The sequence below is a fragment of the Gopherus flavomarginatus genome, chromosome 8, assembly GCF_025201925.1.
Source record: "Gopherus flavomarginatus isolate rGopFla2 chromosome 8, rGopFla2.mat.asm, whole genome shotgun sequence".
NCBI lineage: Eukaryota > Metazoa > Chordata > Testudines > Testudinidae > Gopherus > Gopherus flavomarginatus.
This window is the reverse complement of record NC_066624.1, coordinates 109882885-109899677: the sequence shown is the minus strand read 5'-3', so window position 1 is coordinate 109899677 and position 16793 is coordinate 109882885. Positions and strand designations below refer to the sequence as shown.

The following is a 16793-nucleotide window of genomic DNA, read 5'->3' as shown; positions in this document are numbered from 1 at the left end:
CCCAGGCTACTTGTGTTCACTGGCGTCACAACATGGAGGCTGTGCTGGCCATCCTGATGGCAGGCTATGGATGGAGGTCGAATGCTCATGCTAATGTTGTTAGATCTGCCATCCGCCTTTGACACTGTTAGCGATCAGGTCCGTTTGGAATCCTGACCAGGACTTTGGATCGACCAGAGAAGCAACAGCACCTGATTAGGTTTTGCACTGAGCCCAGGGTGTGCCAGGCCAGAGCTTTGGGATTTTAATCGGTGCTGCGCTCAGACAGGATCAGTGCTGCTCGTAGTGGTGCTGGGGGGTCTCCGTGCCTTGGGAGTCACTCACGCTGGCTGGCTTCACTCTCTCCTCCAAGGTCTGTGACATGCAGAAGTCCCTCCCAAATGCCTACTTGCAGGGAGCTCCGGGCTGCGGCTGGGGGAGATCAGGAGCTCTGCTGGGCAATGCGCTGATGACCCTGCTCTGTGGCTCCGGGAGCAACAGGCGGTGCTGCCATCTGTGTCAGTGCCAGGGGAAAGGGGCACCAGGGTGGAAAACATCAAGGTCGGGCTTAGTCCAGGAGGAGAAATGATGATGCCAGCAGGCAGAGGGGAACTCACCCCATGCAGCCCAGGGGAGGCCATGCCCAAGGGTCCGGTTGAATTTTTCACTGCTCATAGATAAGCAGAGGGTATCCATGGTCAGCAAGGCTTTCCCGCATCTCCAAGGCTGAGCAGCTGCACCTGCCCCTCTCCAATGCTATCTACCCATGGAGAGCAACGTGCTGACCACCACCCAGATGGACTGTTGCAATCTGCTCTGCCTTGGTCTGATCCATGGGCCACCTGCTGTGTGGTAGCACATCACTCTAGTACTCTGCACCAGCTGCCAAGCCCAGACAGCGCCAGTCCCTTCCTACATAAGAACATAAGAATGGCTGTACCGGGTCAGACCAAAGGTCCATCTAGCCCAGCATCTGTCTACCGACAGCGGCCAATGCCAGGTGCCCCAGAGGGAATGAAGCTAACAGGCAATGATCAAGTGATCTCTCTCCTGCCATCCATCTCCATCCTCTGATGAACAGAGGCTAGGGACACCATTCTTTACCCTTCCTGGCTAATAGCCATTTATGGACTTAGCCACCATGAGTTTATCCAGTTCCCTTTTAAACATTGTTATAGTCCCAGCCTTCACAACCTCCTCAGGTAAGGAGTTCCACAAGTTGACTGTGCGCTGTGTAAAGAAAAACTTCCTTTTATTTGTTTTAAACCTGCTACCTATTAATTTCATTTGGTGACCCCTAGTTCTTGTATTATGGGAATAAGTAAATAACTTTTCCTTATCCACTTTCTCGACATCACTCATGATTTTATAGACCTCTATCATATCCCCCCTTAGTCTCCTCTTTTCCAAGCTGAAGAGGCCTAGCCTCTTTAATCTTTCCTCATATGGGACCCTCTCCAAACCCCTAATCATTTTAGTTGCCCCTTTCTGAACCTTTCCTGGGCCCCGGGTGTATCCTGCTTGGACTAGGGATGCAAAGCAGCATCTCCTGAGCGTGGATCCAGGCATGGGTGATGAGTTATATGGGCCCGTGGTGCCTATGCTCCACCAATATTCAGGAACGTGGGACCGGCTCCACCAATATTTGGGCTTATATTTTCAGAGCCATCCTATCCATAGGATGGACCAGGGCACCCTACCCAGGCCATGAACTTTGGGGAGGCCCTGTGCTTCAGGGGATGCGGGGTACCTGGCGCCGGCAGCAGTGAGCATCCCTGCCTCTTCCTGCCCCTGCTCCACCCCCACCCCACCTTTCCCTGCCCCGACCCCTCCCCATCCCATTCCACCCCTTACCCCAAACCCCTGCCCCCACCTCTTTCTGGCTTACAACCCCTCCCCCAAGCAATGCCAGGATCCAGCAGGGTGGAGCAGAGCAGGGCAGGCTGGGGCAGGATCACTCACTGCTGCCAGAACCAGGCCCTCCGCTAACCCCCCAGGCTGCCCTGGACCCCACGTCCCCCTGAAGTATGCCCCTCTTCCCCAAAGCACAGGGCCTGGGGAAGTTACCCTGATCCATCCTATGGACAGGACGGCTCTGCTGGGACCCATTCTGGGCACCACCAAAAATTATACAAACCTGGCCCCCATGGAGCCAGCCCCTGGAACAGTAGCAGGGCAGAGAGTGGCCCAGCTGGGACCCCACCCCCCCAGACTTTGGCAGCCCCTTCATCGATATCAGCACCCTGGTGACACGAAGCCACGTCCAGATTCGCTGGATGTACAGACGTCAGTGAGTCTATTACGGAGCCTGCACCAGCGCAGGGAAGTGAGCAGCACTTGGGGTTCGTGGGGGGGCTGAATAAGGAAATTTTCGCACTCTTCAGTTCTGTGGCCTTGTTAGCCAGCAGCTGTCTACCTGCACCAGCAGGGGGCTCCTTGGCCAGGTTATTCCTTAAGAAAGCATCTGTGGCTGCCTGGCCACACCTTGCCCAGAACTCACCCCAAGTCAGGCTGCACCCCCATGGCAGCTGCAGACAGCTGGCACCTCTGCCAATCTGGCCTCTTGCTTAGGAGCCTCCTCATGACCATGGGCGCGGCGTGTGGAGCAGCGGTAGTTGGTGGGTCAGGATGCAGGGCTGGGTGCAGAGGTCTGGAGGTCCCCTTCCACCCTGGAGGGGAGGGGGTAGATTGGGGAGCTGCGGGTGCAGCCATCGCTGAGCTGCGTCATGTTTAAATAAAAGCATGTCCCTGTTACAACACACATGCTCTTCTCTTCGTGCTGAGAACAACAGTGGTGCCTAACGTTCCCCCCCCCCACCTCTTCCCCCCTGGGACTAAGCAATCAGGCCATGTGACTCATTCTTCCTCGCTATACAATCAGAAAAACACTGCCAGGGTGCAGCAGGGAACAGGCAGAGGGAAAGGGGCAGGGCCACAGCTGATTGACACCGTTGGTGTGCCTGATTTACACCATTGTCAGGGAGGGCAAAATCAGGCCCCAGAGTTAAAGAAATGCCTGATGAAGAACAGCTGGAGTTACTAAACCGTTTGCACTTGGAGCTGCCTAGTGCAGTGCCCTTTTAATGAATCAAGTGCCACAAGCCAGAGTCATGGGGTAATGAGCTTTTAACTACACACAGGAGTGACACATCATCGGGGCTTTTCTACAGCAGAACAGCTGCGTCAGTTCAAAAGCTTGCATCCAGCTTGAAACTTTTTTGCAGGCATGTGAACTGCCAAAAGCATCTCAAGAGCATCTCCTGCTTTCAGACATGTTGCTTAAACAGCAACTGGAAAAGGAGACTTGCAAATGGGGGGATTGGCCCTGTGCATTTTTGTCTTTCTTTACGGTGGGTAATGAAGGCCTGGACAGTTTAAAAACTATGTATGGAGGAATCTTCATGGGTTTTTACACGAGAAATGCACCTATCTTGTTTATTCTAGCAGGCTCGCAGGAGGATTGGGAAGCTAGTAGGATTATGATGTGCCAGGTGTCAAGGAAGTTCAATAGGATTTCATCGAGACAGGGAGTGATTTATATTCAGGCTGCTCCAAGTGCTCCTTTTTTATGACTATCACTTAACTCAAATGTCCAATCAACACTTAGGGGAAAAGCTCTCTTTGTTAAAGAGTCATCCAGGCTATTAAGGGCTGAGACAGTTGCTAAAATACATCTGTGTCCTCCAGCAAGACAAGGACAATAAGACTCCCTGTTTCTGGTATTTCTAAGATATTTAAGGAAAAATGGCTAATTTAGGAACATAAGAATTGTCTGACTGCACCAGACCTGAGGTCCATCTATCCCAATATCCTGGTTCTGACAGTGCCCAGAACCAGATAATTCATACAAATTGTAGAAATGTAGGACTGGAAGGGGCAGGACAAAGTATTAGCTAAACCATCCCTACCAGGCATTTGTCTAACCTGGTCTTAAAAAGTTCCAGTGACAGAGATTCCACAACCTCCCTAGGTAATTTGTTCCAATGCTTAACTACCCTTATAGTTAGGAAGTTTTTCTCAATGTGCAGCTTAAATCTCCCTTGCTGCAATTTAAGCCTATTGCTTCTTTTTCTGTCCTCAGTGGCTAAGAAAAACAATGCATTGCCCTCCTCTTTGTAAGAACCTTTTACAGACACGAAGACAGTTACCATGTCCCCCCTCGGTCTTCTCTTTGGCAGACTAAACAAACTTCTTTTTTTCAATTTTCCTCGTAAATCATGTTTTCTAGATCCCGTTCATCTTTTTTTTTCCCCTTCTTGCTCTTCTCTGGACTTTCTCCAATTTCTCCACATCTTTCCCAAACTGGTCACAATACTCCAGCTGAGGCTTTATCCATGCTGAAGGTGCAAGAAAGCTCACAGTAGGCAGATGTAGGATAATTTTCCCCTGACATTTGGTCTCATACTAATCCCCAGCAGTTACAGATTGGCTTAAACCCTGAAGCAGGTTTAATATCCCTGCCAAAATTGTTCTTGGGTCAGTGTTGTTATAGCCGTGTTGGTCCCAGGATATCGGAGACAAGGTCTGAGGAGTGTGGAGCACACTCCTGTAATGATCTTTGTACAAAATATGCGTAAGGAGGTATCATTTGAAAACTACCAACACACTGCTCATTAATATTGTTGTGTAATGTATGTTCAAAAGGTTTATTAAGAGTTATGAACTGTGGCAAATCTCTGACCTTGCCCCCATGGGTCCTGTGCTTCTAGGCAGTTTATTCTAGCCTCAGTGGCTCACTGTCGCCCTCCACATAGCCCTTCTCTCTCTAGGGCCAGGGTTACAATCTCCTGAGCCCTTTTCATCATAGACCAGCAAAGAGGTTGGTGAGAGAACTCCCACAGCCTCTGTTGTCCCTGGGGGCTTATTCCCGAACAGTTTAGCCTCCTGTCCTGACAGGGGCCTGACTTCCCCTCCCAGGAGATGTTCCTGTAGTGGTGGGTTGGGGGGAACCCAGGCCCACCCTCTACTCCGGGTTCCGGCCAAGGCACCCTAATGGTAGCAGCTGTTAGCAGCCAACCTTTCACTGCCAAAGTTGCTACATTTCCCTGGGCCACTTCCCCACAGCTCTCCTGCTTCTCCCTTCTTCACCCTTACCTTAGGGCTCCCTTAACGATGGTTTGAGGGTGTCTTCATTAACCAGCCGTTCAGCCGCACTTCCTTTCTCTGGCTCCCTGGCTCTCCTCTGCCTGATTGGAGTGAGCCCTTTTTATAGTATCAGCAGGGCCTTAATTAGAGTCAGGTGTTCACATTAGCTTAATGGCTTCACCTGACTTTTTGCAGGTTAATAGAGTCAGGTGTTCTCTGCTCTGGTCAGTCAGGGAACAGAAAACTGTTAATCCAGTGGCCAGTATATCTGCCTTCTGCTATTCTGCTGTACCCAACTGGCCTGGGTCTATCACAGAACATAAACTGAAATCATGACCGAAGTGTGTTTACCAGACAAGTCTGGGGAAAGAGGTAAACATGCTTCTCAAAGACAAAGGACAAGTTGACAGGCAATCACCTCTCAATGGCAATTTTTTGGCAAGGAAGGGGGGCAGGAACAGCTCGAGCTGAGTTTTAGCAAAGAATATGGAACCTCGTTCACTATGAGACTCCATGTGTCCTTCCTCACAGCTGGAATGAACTTTATTTGAGGGAACTCCCAGGAAAATGCATTTCAAAAGATGACTGGACTATAAAAGTGAGGGTCAAAATACCCCAGTTCATCTCTCTTTCACCTAGAAAGACAAAGGAACCAGCCCTTTGACTTTGGAGGGAGATCCTGGCCTGAGAATGGGGTCAGCCATGTTGCAGGGAACTGGTGATGAGGATTTTACCTTGAACCAAGTATAGCTTGCTAAGTTTTTGCTACTAAGCAGTGTTTCATCTTGATTTTTCTTGTAACCATTGCTGACGTTAATACCTTGTACTTGTACTCACTTAAAACCTACCTCTCTGGAAGTCAATAAACTTGTTTTATTTTTAACCTAAACCAATCCAGTGCTGTGTTTAAGGGGAACTGTCTGGGAACTCCAGTAGCAAACTGTTGAACATTGACCCTTTACGGAGGCAACAGACCGTGACTATCTGACGTGTCCAGCAGAGGGCAGGAAAGCACAGGACACCCGCTTTGGGGGAAATTCAGGACTGGGAGTGTGTGGAGGTCACTCTGCAGGCGGTAACCCAGGCTGGTGGAAGGCAGAATGTGGCTGACAGGCTGCTGGGGTCAGACTTGCTGGCTCAGGCCTGCAGCTATACACAGAGACTCAGGGGGTGGCCTGCCTGCTAGCAGGCTGTTGTGAGTGGCCCAGGTGAAAGCTACAAAGCATCATGAGGCACCCCGGGTTGCAGGGCAGGTGGTGACACAACCCCCCACAGACACTGGTCTGTATTGCAGCCCTCAGTGCAAGATGGGAGGGTTTGGGTGGGTTTATAAGTAAACACTGAATCCAGGTGCTTGTGTCATGAGGACCTGGTAAAACTTCCTAAATAAACAGTGACTGGGGGGGGAAAAGCAGCGACAGCTCCTCCCTCAGAGCTCCCGGCTGGGTTTTTTGTGGTTTTACAATAACATTTTCCTAATTAAAAAATGAACGAACAAACATTATTTCTTCTCCTGCGGATGAGGCGGAATCCTACACAAACAATAGGGGCAGCAGTGAAACTGACACATATCAACTGCTGACAGGAAACATGGACAAAAGCAGAGTGAAATATTTTCCTTCCTTCATTTAGAATCATCCTGGAGGTCTCAAGGAGCTACAGAAGATGAAGGCCTTTCAGCCAGAAGTACAGGTCTTAAATCAACAGATCCCTTCTCATTACAGAGTCCCAGCCCTGCACTAGAGAGATGGTCAAGTCCTGGGAGATTTTAGAAACATGCTGTTTAAAATAAGTTGTGCCAACACATCCTCATTGCCCTGCCTGGTTGCTTTCCTTGCCTGGGTGTGTGTTTAACATGCTGCATGTGTACGCAGGCCTGCCTCTGGATGTCTGCAGGATTTACATTAACCGGATTAAGCAGACATCGGCAAACAGCTATTGAAATTTACTCTGAAACTCTCAAAGAGCATCTTGTCTGGCAGAGGAGTGGGTGCTTTGATTCCCTGCTAATGTCCCCTTGTTTGCACCCATATAGATTTTGTTCCCGTTATGTGTTATAGGCAAGTCATTCCTTTTGTTCAGAGAAAGGGGGAAAGGAATCTATTTAGGGTAGGAAAGCATTCAAGGTTTTAGCTGTACCTTTTAGAGATGTGTCTGGATCAAAGGCCTGCATCCCTGAGCTTTAGGGGGCTCTAAATCCAGAACCGAACCCAGATCTGAATGTTGCTGTTAGCCCTAGAATGAGAATCCTGAACCCATCCCGTCCTGAGCTATGCAGGGGTTGGAAACCTGGATCTGAGACTAGATCTGACTGTGGTGATTACAGTCTTTCTCTGAAACCAGAGTGGAACCCCAAACTCTGAACAACTTTGGAGCTGTGGCAGGGAGAGGCTGAAATCTGGTCCCCAAAACCCATATCTGAATTCCAGCGCCCGGGCCCAAGTCTAATTTCAGTTATTTATGTTGGACAATTTTGTGTTTCATACATTCCCAGCTCGTCTTGTGCTGGTGTCTCTGCAGCGCGCCCTGTTGAGAAGCAAATTTTTAGCCATCTGGCACAGCAGCATGGAAAAAAAACTTACAACACAAACACACACACACACATGCCCTTGCAGATTTAGAGAGACAAAAACCTAGCTGAGCCCTGTGGCTTTTGTTGAAGTTCAGGAGACATCCCTGTGGAGTGAGAGGAGGGACTGTGAGAACCGCCTGGCTGAGCAGAGGACAGTTTCAGCACAGTCCGGTCTGTAGAACTGTAGCAGGCAGAGGAAGGCGTGACCTGCATAGAGAATGCCAGACAACTCCAGTCACACACACACACACACACACACACACACAAATCTGGGTTGAACAAAGATAAGGCAGACAGTGGAGCGTTTGGGACAAGACAGCCTATACCAAAAACACCCTCATTCCAAGCAGATCAGAAAACACCAACAGCAGCAAAATGAGGTAAGCACCCATCTGGGAAACTGACAAGAGGATTCCCTTGCTATTTGGGCAGGGTTGGGGAGGGGATTTGCCTCTGGAAAATACTTTACTTTGATGATGGCTTTTTTTTTTTTTGATTGCTTAGTCTGTGAGGCAAGCAGCAAATAAAACATTGCCCATGTCTCAAATCTATGCCAGTGCTGGGATTGCGTGCCGGAGTCCCCGGGAATTCTAGCTTACTGAGGGACGACTCACTATGCAGGCTGGCTTTTTTGGATTGCAAAGAAAGCGCGTGATATCATTGCCGCTTAGTGCTTTATTTACACAGTGTTTGCTGGGATTCTGCAAAGTGTGAGTTTCAGCAGAGGCGTTACATACTGTACGTGTTTCTGTTTCTCTGTTCACACCAAAGTCGTTTTTCTCCCTTTCCTGAGGATAAGACTTTCCTGGCATGGCAGAGAAGTTTGATCTTATTTTTCCTCCTCTGTTACCGAGAAAGCAAAGCAAAGACATAATAGGCCGAATCTTTAGCTGGTGCAAATTCGCATAGCTCCGTCAAAGTCAAGGAGGCTTACACGGTTTACACCAGCTACAGATCTGGCCCCAAACATGTATTTCAACCAGAAGAGAAACAGATTTTCCCTTCGCATATTTTTGTGGTTTAGAAGAAGCCATCAGAAAGTTGCATGTTAAAACTCACTTGCGTTGAGAGAAAAATTGATCCAAATTTCTCAGTTCTTGTTAACTTTCTCTGCTTCTCCGCAAAAGCTGAGGAAAGTGACTGTGGTACATGAAAGCACTCCAGATAGCTACTGCCCTGCTTTTAAAAGGACTCCGTCAGGTTAAAAATAATTCATAGATATAGTTTTAATTTCTTCCCTGGCATGGCTAACTCAAACCCTGATCTTGCAAACATTTATGCAGGCTTTGTGCATACATAGTTCCGTTGGCTTTAATGGCTCCTGAACATCAAAGCCTGAGTGCCTAGTTTTTAAAACTGAAATAAGCGTTTTAATGGATTTGACTTTTTACACAGTCTCTTTATTGATGCACTTTATTCACTTGGATAATGGAATTAAACTGCTTAGGTTCTGGTCAGTTTCAAGCACAGCAGAGGCAGAATGACTTATGCCAAGCAGACCTCCTGTTTTCATTAGTTTTGACAAAAAAACAAACTTAATTATATTCGATTTTTGTGCCAGAAAAATGCACACGCCTGGGCATCAGGATGGCTGGATTATCAGCATTAATTTCTTGGGACCTGAGACAGGTGTAGAATCCAAACTCTGCTGTCACTTTGGGCAAGTCACCTAGGCCCAGAACCAGCAGGACGCCTGAGAAATGGCTGCTCACTTCCATTGATCTCAGTAGAAATTAGGAGCCTGCCTGCCTTTGAGGATCTGGGCCTTAACCTCTCTGGGCCGCAGTTTCCCCATCTGTAAAATGGGGATAATACTTATCCTCCCACAAGAAAGAAAGAAAGAAAGAAAGAAAGAAAGAAAGACTCACAACAGAAAAGAGGGAAATAGATAAAAAAATAACTTTAGCCTCTCCTTATATAACATACACAATATGTCTGTTGCAGTGCAGTTATGGAGATATATAGGCTTGGAGAGTCAGCGCTGGTCTACACTGGGAACTTACATTGGTCTAGCTACATCTCTCAGGAACATGAGAAATCCACACCTCTGAGAGACGTAGTTATGTCCATCTAACCCCCTGTGTAGACAGCACTAGGTCAACCTAGTGCCTGCCTCTGAGAGAGGTGGATTACCCATGCTCATGAAAGAACCCATCCCACCAGTGTACGTAGTGGCTACAAGCCCTCAGTGATCCAAGTTTAGTGAGATGAGGGTAAGTAATAATAATAAGGTTTAGCTGTTATAGACCTGATTCTTTCATTAAGCCTATTTAGAAAGCTCCATTGTTTTATTAAACTGTTGCATGTTTATTCTTCCATTAAATTAAAATGTCCTGAACAAAGCAGCATTAATTGCTGTCTGTTCCTAAGAAAGTGTTAGGTACCCTGGGTTTGCGAGGAGGCCGTGTGCACAGACAGGAAATATTAAGCCGTAGATTGCACCTTGCACTGTATCTTTCAGACACTTGATTCCTTATTATCTGAGTCAGCACTGACACCCCTCCTCCTCCCAATGTGAGGATATAGGACGCTGTGCTGCTTGTGAGCTGGGTGAGTCATCGGCGGGGTGAGATGAGGTCCAAACCTCTTGGGTTCCTTAACAATCCTAAACATTTCTCATCAGAGTCAGATTATTCGCCCAAGTATCTCACCCAAATTCCCGTTTGGAGTCATTACAATCTTCCTAAGGAAATCCCCCCATGGGGGAGCCATTCCTGGTTTCATAGAGTTCAAGGCCAGAAGGTACCATCAGGTCATCTTGTCTCACCTCCTACCCAGGAAAGACTGTTAAATTCCACCCGGTTACCCCTATCTTAATCTCAAAGGGCAAGTCAACCTTTCCAGTGCCATTGGCTGGATGCTAGTTGTGCAAGGCACCACCATGGGCCACATACAGAAATATGTGCTCTACAAAATGGCGGCCTTCATGAGGCATGACCTTGCACGTACGGTGAATGGGAGGTCGCGCCGCTCAGGGATACCATTTTGTAGAGCAGGTCTGCTGAGGGGGCAGACACATTCAGGGGCTAGTGGAATCATCCCCTGGGCCAGATCTGGCCCATGGGTTGCCAGTTGGACTACCACAGGAGACTAAACTGCATGCCACAAGGAGGGAACAGGAGAGACCGGGGTGTGGCTAAGGCCCCTGCACTGGCAGAGAATTGTTAAGTGAGACATGCCTAGGTGATTTGAGCAGGTGAACCACATCCCATGCTGCATAGGAAAGTGAAAAGAATCTCCACACTTGCCATCCTGAAGCCATAGTGTACCGGTCCTGGGCACTTTTCAGAGTAGAACCACCCTGGAACACGGGACAAACCAAGTAGATTGTGTCCTCGATGGGTTTCAGCTTGGGGAAACATTCATTTGATCTTCATGTGTGTTTTGCAGGTACCTTCTGGCCCTGTCCCTTTGTGCCTTCCTATTTGGTAGTACAGCTGCCATTGAGTTGACGGACATGTTTGGGGAGATCCAGTCCCCTAACTTCCCAGATTCCTACCCCAGTGACTCGGAAGTGACTTGGAATATTTCTGTGCCGGATGGATTTAGAATCAAACTCTACTTCATGCATTTTGACCTGGAATCGTCCTACCTCTGTGAATATGACTACGTGAAGGTGAGATGCTCGAACTGCTCTATGCCATTGCTGTAGTGTGTCAAACCAAGAGCCAGGAGGGCATGCGGGTTGGCCGTGTCAGAGAGCTTAGTGTAGCAGCAGCATGGGCGAGGAGCTTTCTTCATTCACAGGGCACAAGCGTTGCCTTTCCAAGTAGGAAACTAAGAGAAAGCTGAGTTGACGCTTGTCAGCCAATGGCAATAGGGACCAAGGCAGATCAGGTGATGTTCTTTATCGGCAAACGGATATGTTGTGAGCAGGGACAGGCAGGATGCTCAGATACAGGGCTTAGACCCAAAGTGTGAACCTGAACCCAAATGCCAGCACACCGTGATGCCCACTAACCTGTGGTGGCAAATGTGCCAGGATCATGGCAGGTGGCCAAGATAATAGAGGGATGATGCCAAGGCCGGGACCATGCATAGAAGACACCTTTAATTTAGAAAGGCTTTTTCACGTGCTGTGCCTCACATCTTGAATGCTAAGTGATCCTTGCAGGCTCCGCCTTACCCTCTAGTGAAGAAGAATCCTGTATCCAACTCAAACTGTATCCAGTTCAAGTTATTAGCTATGGGCTTGGGCTGCTAAGTCTGGATCTGGTCCCAGACTTCCCAAAGGTCGTCAGACCCAAAGGTTTTGTCTTGTCCATTATAGGAGCAGGGATTGGCTGTTAAAGTTTGGATCCAGACTTCCAGGCTGTCTTTTACAGTCACCAACATTGTAGGTAGGACTTTCTGGTTGACATCCCTCCGTGGGAGCTGTAGCAACCCTGAGCAGTCCAAGATTTCAGGCTGACACCTCCTCTGAAAGATAGCATCTCCAGCCACATCACATTTCCTTACTACCATCCTGGGGCAAACAGAGCCGTGCTGCCACGGAGCTCCACCTACTGGAGCAGCCAGTACAGACAAGGCAATACGTCGGGCATTAGCTCCCCATTTCTGTGCTGACCCTGGCCTATAGGACTGGACATAGGTTATCATTACCAAAGGTTGTCAGTGGAGACGAGTCCAGATCCAACCTCCAGTTCCAAACCCACTGATCACTGAGATGGGAGGAGCGTGGATCTGTAGCTGACTTTAACGCCTTAGCCTCCATCTCTCGTTTCCAGCTCATTTCGAATTCTGCTTTGAGAAAATAAAACAAAAATGCTGGTATTTGATTTGCCCTGAGTTAGTTGTTGTTTAAACTGCTCCATCGTGCTGGCACTGCTTCCCTTACCAACAGCGCTCGCTGCTATTTGATTAGTCCTTTCTGCTTTTCCTGGCTCTCCTCCAAGAACAAGGGTCACAGACACATACATTGATATATAACTTTACAAAAAAGCAATGAGTTTGAAGATAGAATTCACTGGAAACTCCCCAATTCCAAGCATTACCCTTCACTCCCTCCCCCCAACCCTCACGTTCTTGTCATAGCAATCCCTTTTATTCGCACCTGGTGCCATTTGGCAGCAGAACTCTTCTTGCTCCTGGGTTTCCATAAGAAGCTGGTATTTTTCACAGGGATTTAAATCTCAGCTGTATAAATTTGCTCCAGGCTGAAATTTAGCCTGCAAAGCCTCAGCCAGGGAATTACAATCTTTATGTGAAACGCTCAGAAACATTCATCTGGCTGTTTTGATGGTGACCTGAAAACTATCCATATGTATTTAGATGAAATAATTACAAAGTTATGAGTCAAGTGACCTGGCTAGAAAAAGTCAGGAGAGCGTCCAAGTGGCTGTGCAAATCTATGGAGATTTCCATCCCCGGTTCATCTCCCAAGCTTTTGTTAATATTGGCAGATTTTATGAAGGGGGCATATGCTTTAAAGGCCCATCGAATGGGAGACTCTCCATTGATTTTGATGGATTCTGGACCAGCCAAAAAGGCACTGTTCAATGCACTCTACAACATCACCACTGCACAAACACCTGGGCTAATCCATTGTGACCATTATTGTAACACAGAAGAAAATCCTGGCTTGGGACAGGAAGAGGAAAGGTCATGTGGTGTGTCAGCCATTTGCCTCTGTTTCCCAGAAGTCAACACAACTGATGCCAAGAGTCATATCAGCCAATAAGCCAACATGGTTGAAAGCCTCCTGATTGACAGCAGCTGCATTCAAGGCAAAGGATGAATCACCTCTGAGCCAATCAGAGAATATGTCCAAATCTCTGCTTCCTGACTGGCTCGTCAGAGGTGAATAACAACTTTCCTGGAGCTCTAAATCCATTCCTCGTTTAAATTAATTGTTGTCAAAACAATAAAGACAACTTGCTCCTCACAAGGAATTGGCAAATTAGATTAGACAAGGGCATGAAGAATTCCTCCTACAGAGAGAGATTGAAACGATTGGGCTTGTTCCCCTTAGAACGGAGACATATAAGAGGGGCCTGGAGAAAAGTACAAGAAATTACACACACTCAAAACGACATGAAAGGAACATTCAGGCAGCAATCTCAAGCACTCAGAAGCTAGGAGATACCAGAATGAAGGTCTCCAGTGCAATCTTAATCCGGCCTCCTTCTACATATGCATTATGAAACCATCTTTAATGTATGAGCACAAACGATTTTTTCCAGAGGAGCCCTGCCTTAATCAGTGCCCGGGATGGATGGTGCTCACTCAATCTTTTCTTTTATCCTCGTTGTTCAGTGGGTGGTCCCAGCCCTTATTTACTGGCCCCCATTCCAACTCTGCTCTGAAGACAGAATAATTAATTTCCTTGTGGGTTTTTCCAGGGTGCTTATATCAAAGGGTTTCACAGACATTAATGGGTTTGTTCTTCCAGCCTGCCTATGAGGTAGGGCAGAGCTATATCCCCTTTTTACAGGCGGGGAACTGTGGTGCACAGAGCCATTAAGATCACAGGTGTTCACTGATTTGGGGTGGTCGATTTGAGCCCCCTAGGACCAGCATGAATCTGTCCCTTCTCTTCCAGCAAGCCCCTGCCTTGTTCGCTGCACACCTTCCAGCTTCTGCAACAGATGAGGCAGAGATCCTACAAACAACAGTCTCCTTCCCTACAAAACTCTGATTCACCCCAGGTCTGTCCTGTCCCAAACTCTCTCCTCCCACACTCCCCCAGCTCTGCCTCTTGTCCCCCCTGCATTCGAGTCAGACAGCTTCCTCCACCACACTGGATTAATCACAGCGTAAGACCTAGGTACTGCTCAGTGGGAATTAGGTTAGTGGAATGTGGTCCTTCTGGGAAAATCTGGCTCAGTTCCAGGTGAACCAGTGCTGATCGGGGTGGTTTTGTGCATGGTTCCACCTGAGACTTAGGCCTGCTCTACACTACGGAGGGATCGATCTAAGTTACACAACTTCAGCTACGTGAATAACATAGCTGAAGTCGATGTACTTAGATCTATTTACCACGCTACGCGATGGCGACAGGAAAGTGTCTCCTGTCAACTCCACTTGCGTTTCTCATTCAGGTGGAGTACAGGAGTCGATGGGAGAGCGATCTGCGGTTGATGCATCAATCGCCACCCATTGGGCCTCCGGTACATATAGACAATCCCTAAATGAAATGCCTCAGCTTTGGTGGAATTTCTCACCTCGCTCAGACCCAGAACTTCCAAGTGGAGCACCCAGGGATGTGACTCTGAAATAACAATAGGTTGGCATGATCGCTTGCAAACCAGACTGAGCAGCTTCACACAGCTCAGGGTAATAGAACTGGAGGCAGGGCAGCTTGAGATTCACTGGAAGGAGAGTCAATGATATTCATTGTTTATGTCACCTCAGGGCACTTTATGGGCAAATTGGGAAGAAACAGCCTCATCCCCAAGGAGCTTACTGTGCTGGGCTGAGGTTTTCAGATCTAACTCGGGGATCTAGACACACAACTTCCATTTCTTTCAAGGGAGGGATTCTGCCAAAAGCCCCTACCTGGATTTGAAAATTTCACCCTAAGGCCATATTCCTGCAGTTTTATGCACGCAGCAGGGATCTCTGTGGTAGGAGTCAGCACGGTGGATTTAATAGCAGGATCAGGGCTGAGGTTAGACGTTCCTGACTTCAATTTTAATGTGGTAATTTCTTTATTATAATTAAGAGTCAACCATTTGAATGAGTCGATTGCATCACACTTTGCACCTCACAAGCCTATGTAACCCACATCCTTCCTTCCCCGGTCTTTGCATCGGCAGTGATTCAGGAAATCACTTAAACTTGTACCTAAGGCCCATCGATATCAGTGAGATTTAAGCATGTGCTTAAGTACTTTCTGGAATTAGGGGCTCAGTTTGCAACCCCTATGTGTTGCACATTGTGTAAATGTAAACAGGGCAAGGAGAGTCTCTGAGGGCTTGTCTAGCTATTCTGGAATTGCTTCCCATGTGAACACTCTAGTCTGGAATAAAAATCACTCTGGATTGGGAATAACTAGTGCACTCACCAAATTTATTCTGCAAGAGCTATTCTGGTCAATCTCCCCATGTAGACAAGCCCATACTGTTTGTTCATGCAGCACCCAGGGCCGGCGCTACCATTTAGGCAGCATAGGCAATCGCCCAGGGAGCCAGGATTATTCAGGGGGCAGCATTTTGCCGGGGTGGACGGCAGGCGGCTCCGGTTGACCTGCCGCAGTCGTGCCTGCGGACGGTCAGCTGCTCGCGCGGCCCCAGTGGACCGCCCGCAGGCATGCCTGCGGCAGCTTCACCAGAGCCACAGACCAACGGACCCTCCGCAGGAATGCCTGCGGCAGCTCCACCGGAGCCGCGGGGGGTGGCGAAATGGCCATGTGCCTAGGGCGCGAGAAACCCTAGCGCCGGTCCTGGCAGCACCCAACACAATGGAGCTCTGAACTTCTGGGTGGTGCTGTCACACTGACCGACACAGAGGAGGGCGTGACTGTAAGATAAAGTCAGGAGACTTTTCATTGTTGAGATCAGGCCTGTCTCGAGAGGCTGCAGATTTTACATTCACAACTAGATGCAGAGGCAAGAGAGGCTGATTATCCAGAAAAGGCCAAGCCAAAGAAGAGAGCTTGTAGGAGCAGCTGGAGGAGAAAACCAAGGTGGTTAATCACATTGGATCAGGGAAGCTGCTCAACAGGGGGCATCATGAAAGAAGCCAGTATTTACGTTAATCCCATTGCACTGTGATACTGACATGATTCCCCTAAGGCATGCAGCTGCATTCAGGGCATGGGATGCAAAGGCTCAGCCTCGTGCTGTTTGAGGCACTGCGCTACAGGCTCCAGGTTTGCTGTCCCTAGCCCACAAGGAGTGGAAGGAACTGGTGGAGACCCTGCTCTTGAGAGATGTCTCCAGTGAAGTATATTGCAAGACCACAGACCGGGCTGGACTGTGGAAAGGCCAAATGGTGCCCTAGTTGGTTGCTTGATTTTAGAAGTGTGTATAACACTGCAGAATGGATACATCTTGTGCCACGCTCAAGCCACATGCTGCCCTCCTGACAGCATCAGTGAGCGCCCCTGTCCTGGGCACATTTTTCACATTTCCACGGGACTGCCAGTGGCAGCTCCAGGCACTAGCGCTCCAAGTGTGTGCCTGGGGTGGCAAGCCACGGGGGCCACCCTGGGGGT

General features: G+C 48.5%; 1 protein-coding gene across 3 annotated transcripts in view; it reads left to right on the top strand.

Annotated features, from left to right (window-relative positions):
• Positions 1–7838: 7838 nt before the first annotated feature.
• MASP1 (MBL associated serine protease 1) overlaps positions 7839–16793 on the top strand; it is a 68003-nt gene continuing 59048 nt past the window's right edge. For all 3 annotated transcript variants that reach the window (XM_050964771.1, XM_050964769.1, XM_050964770.1), the window contains exons 1-2: positions 7839–8016; positions 11027–11252. In XM_050964771.1, the coding sequence (XP_050820728.1) occupies positions 8012–8016; positions 11027–11252 (231 nt within the window). In that variant the 5' untranslated portion in view covers positions 7839–8011. The remainder of the gene's footprint in view (positions 8017–11026; positions 11253–16793) is intronic.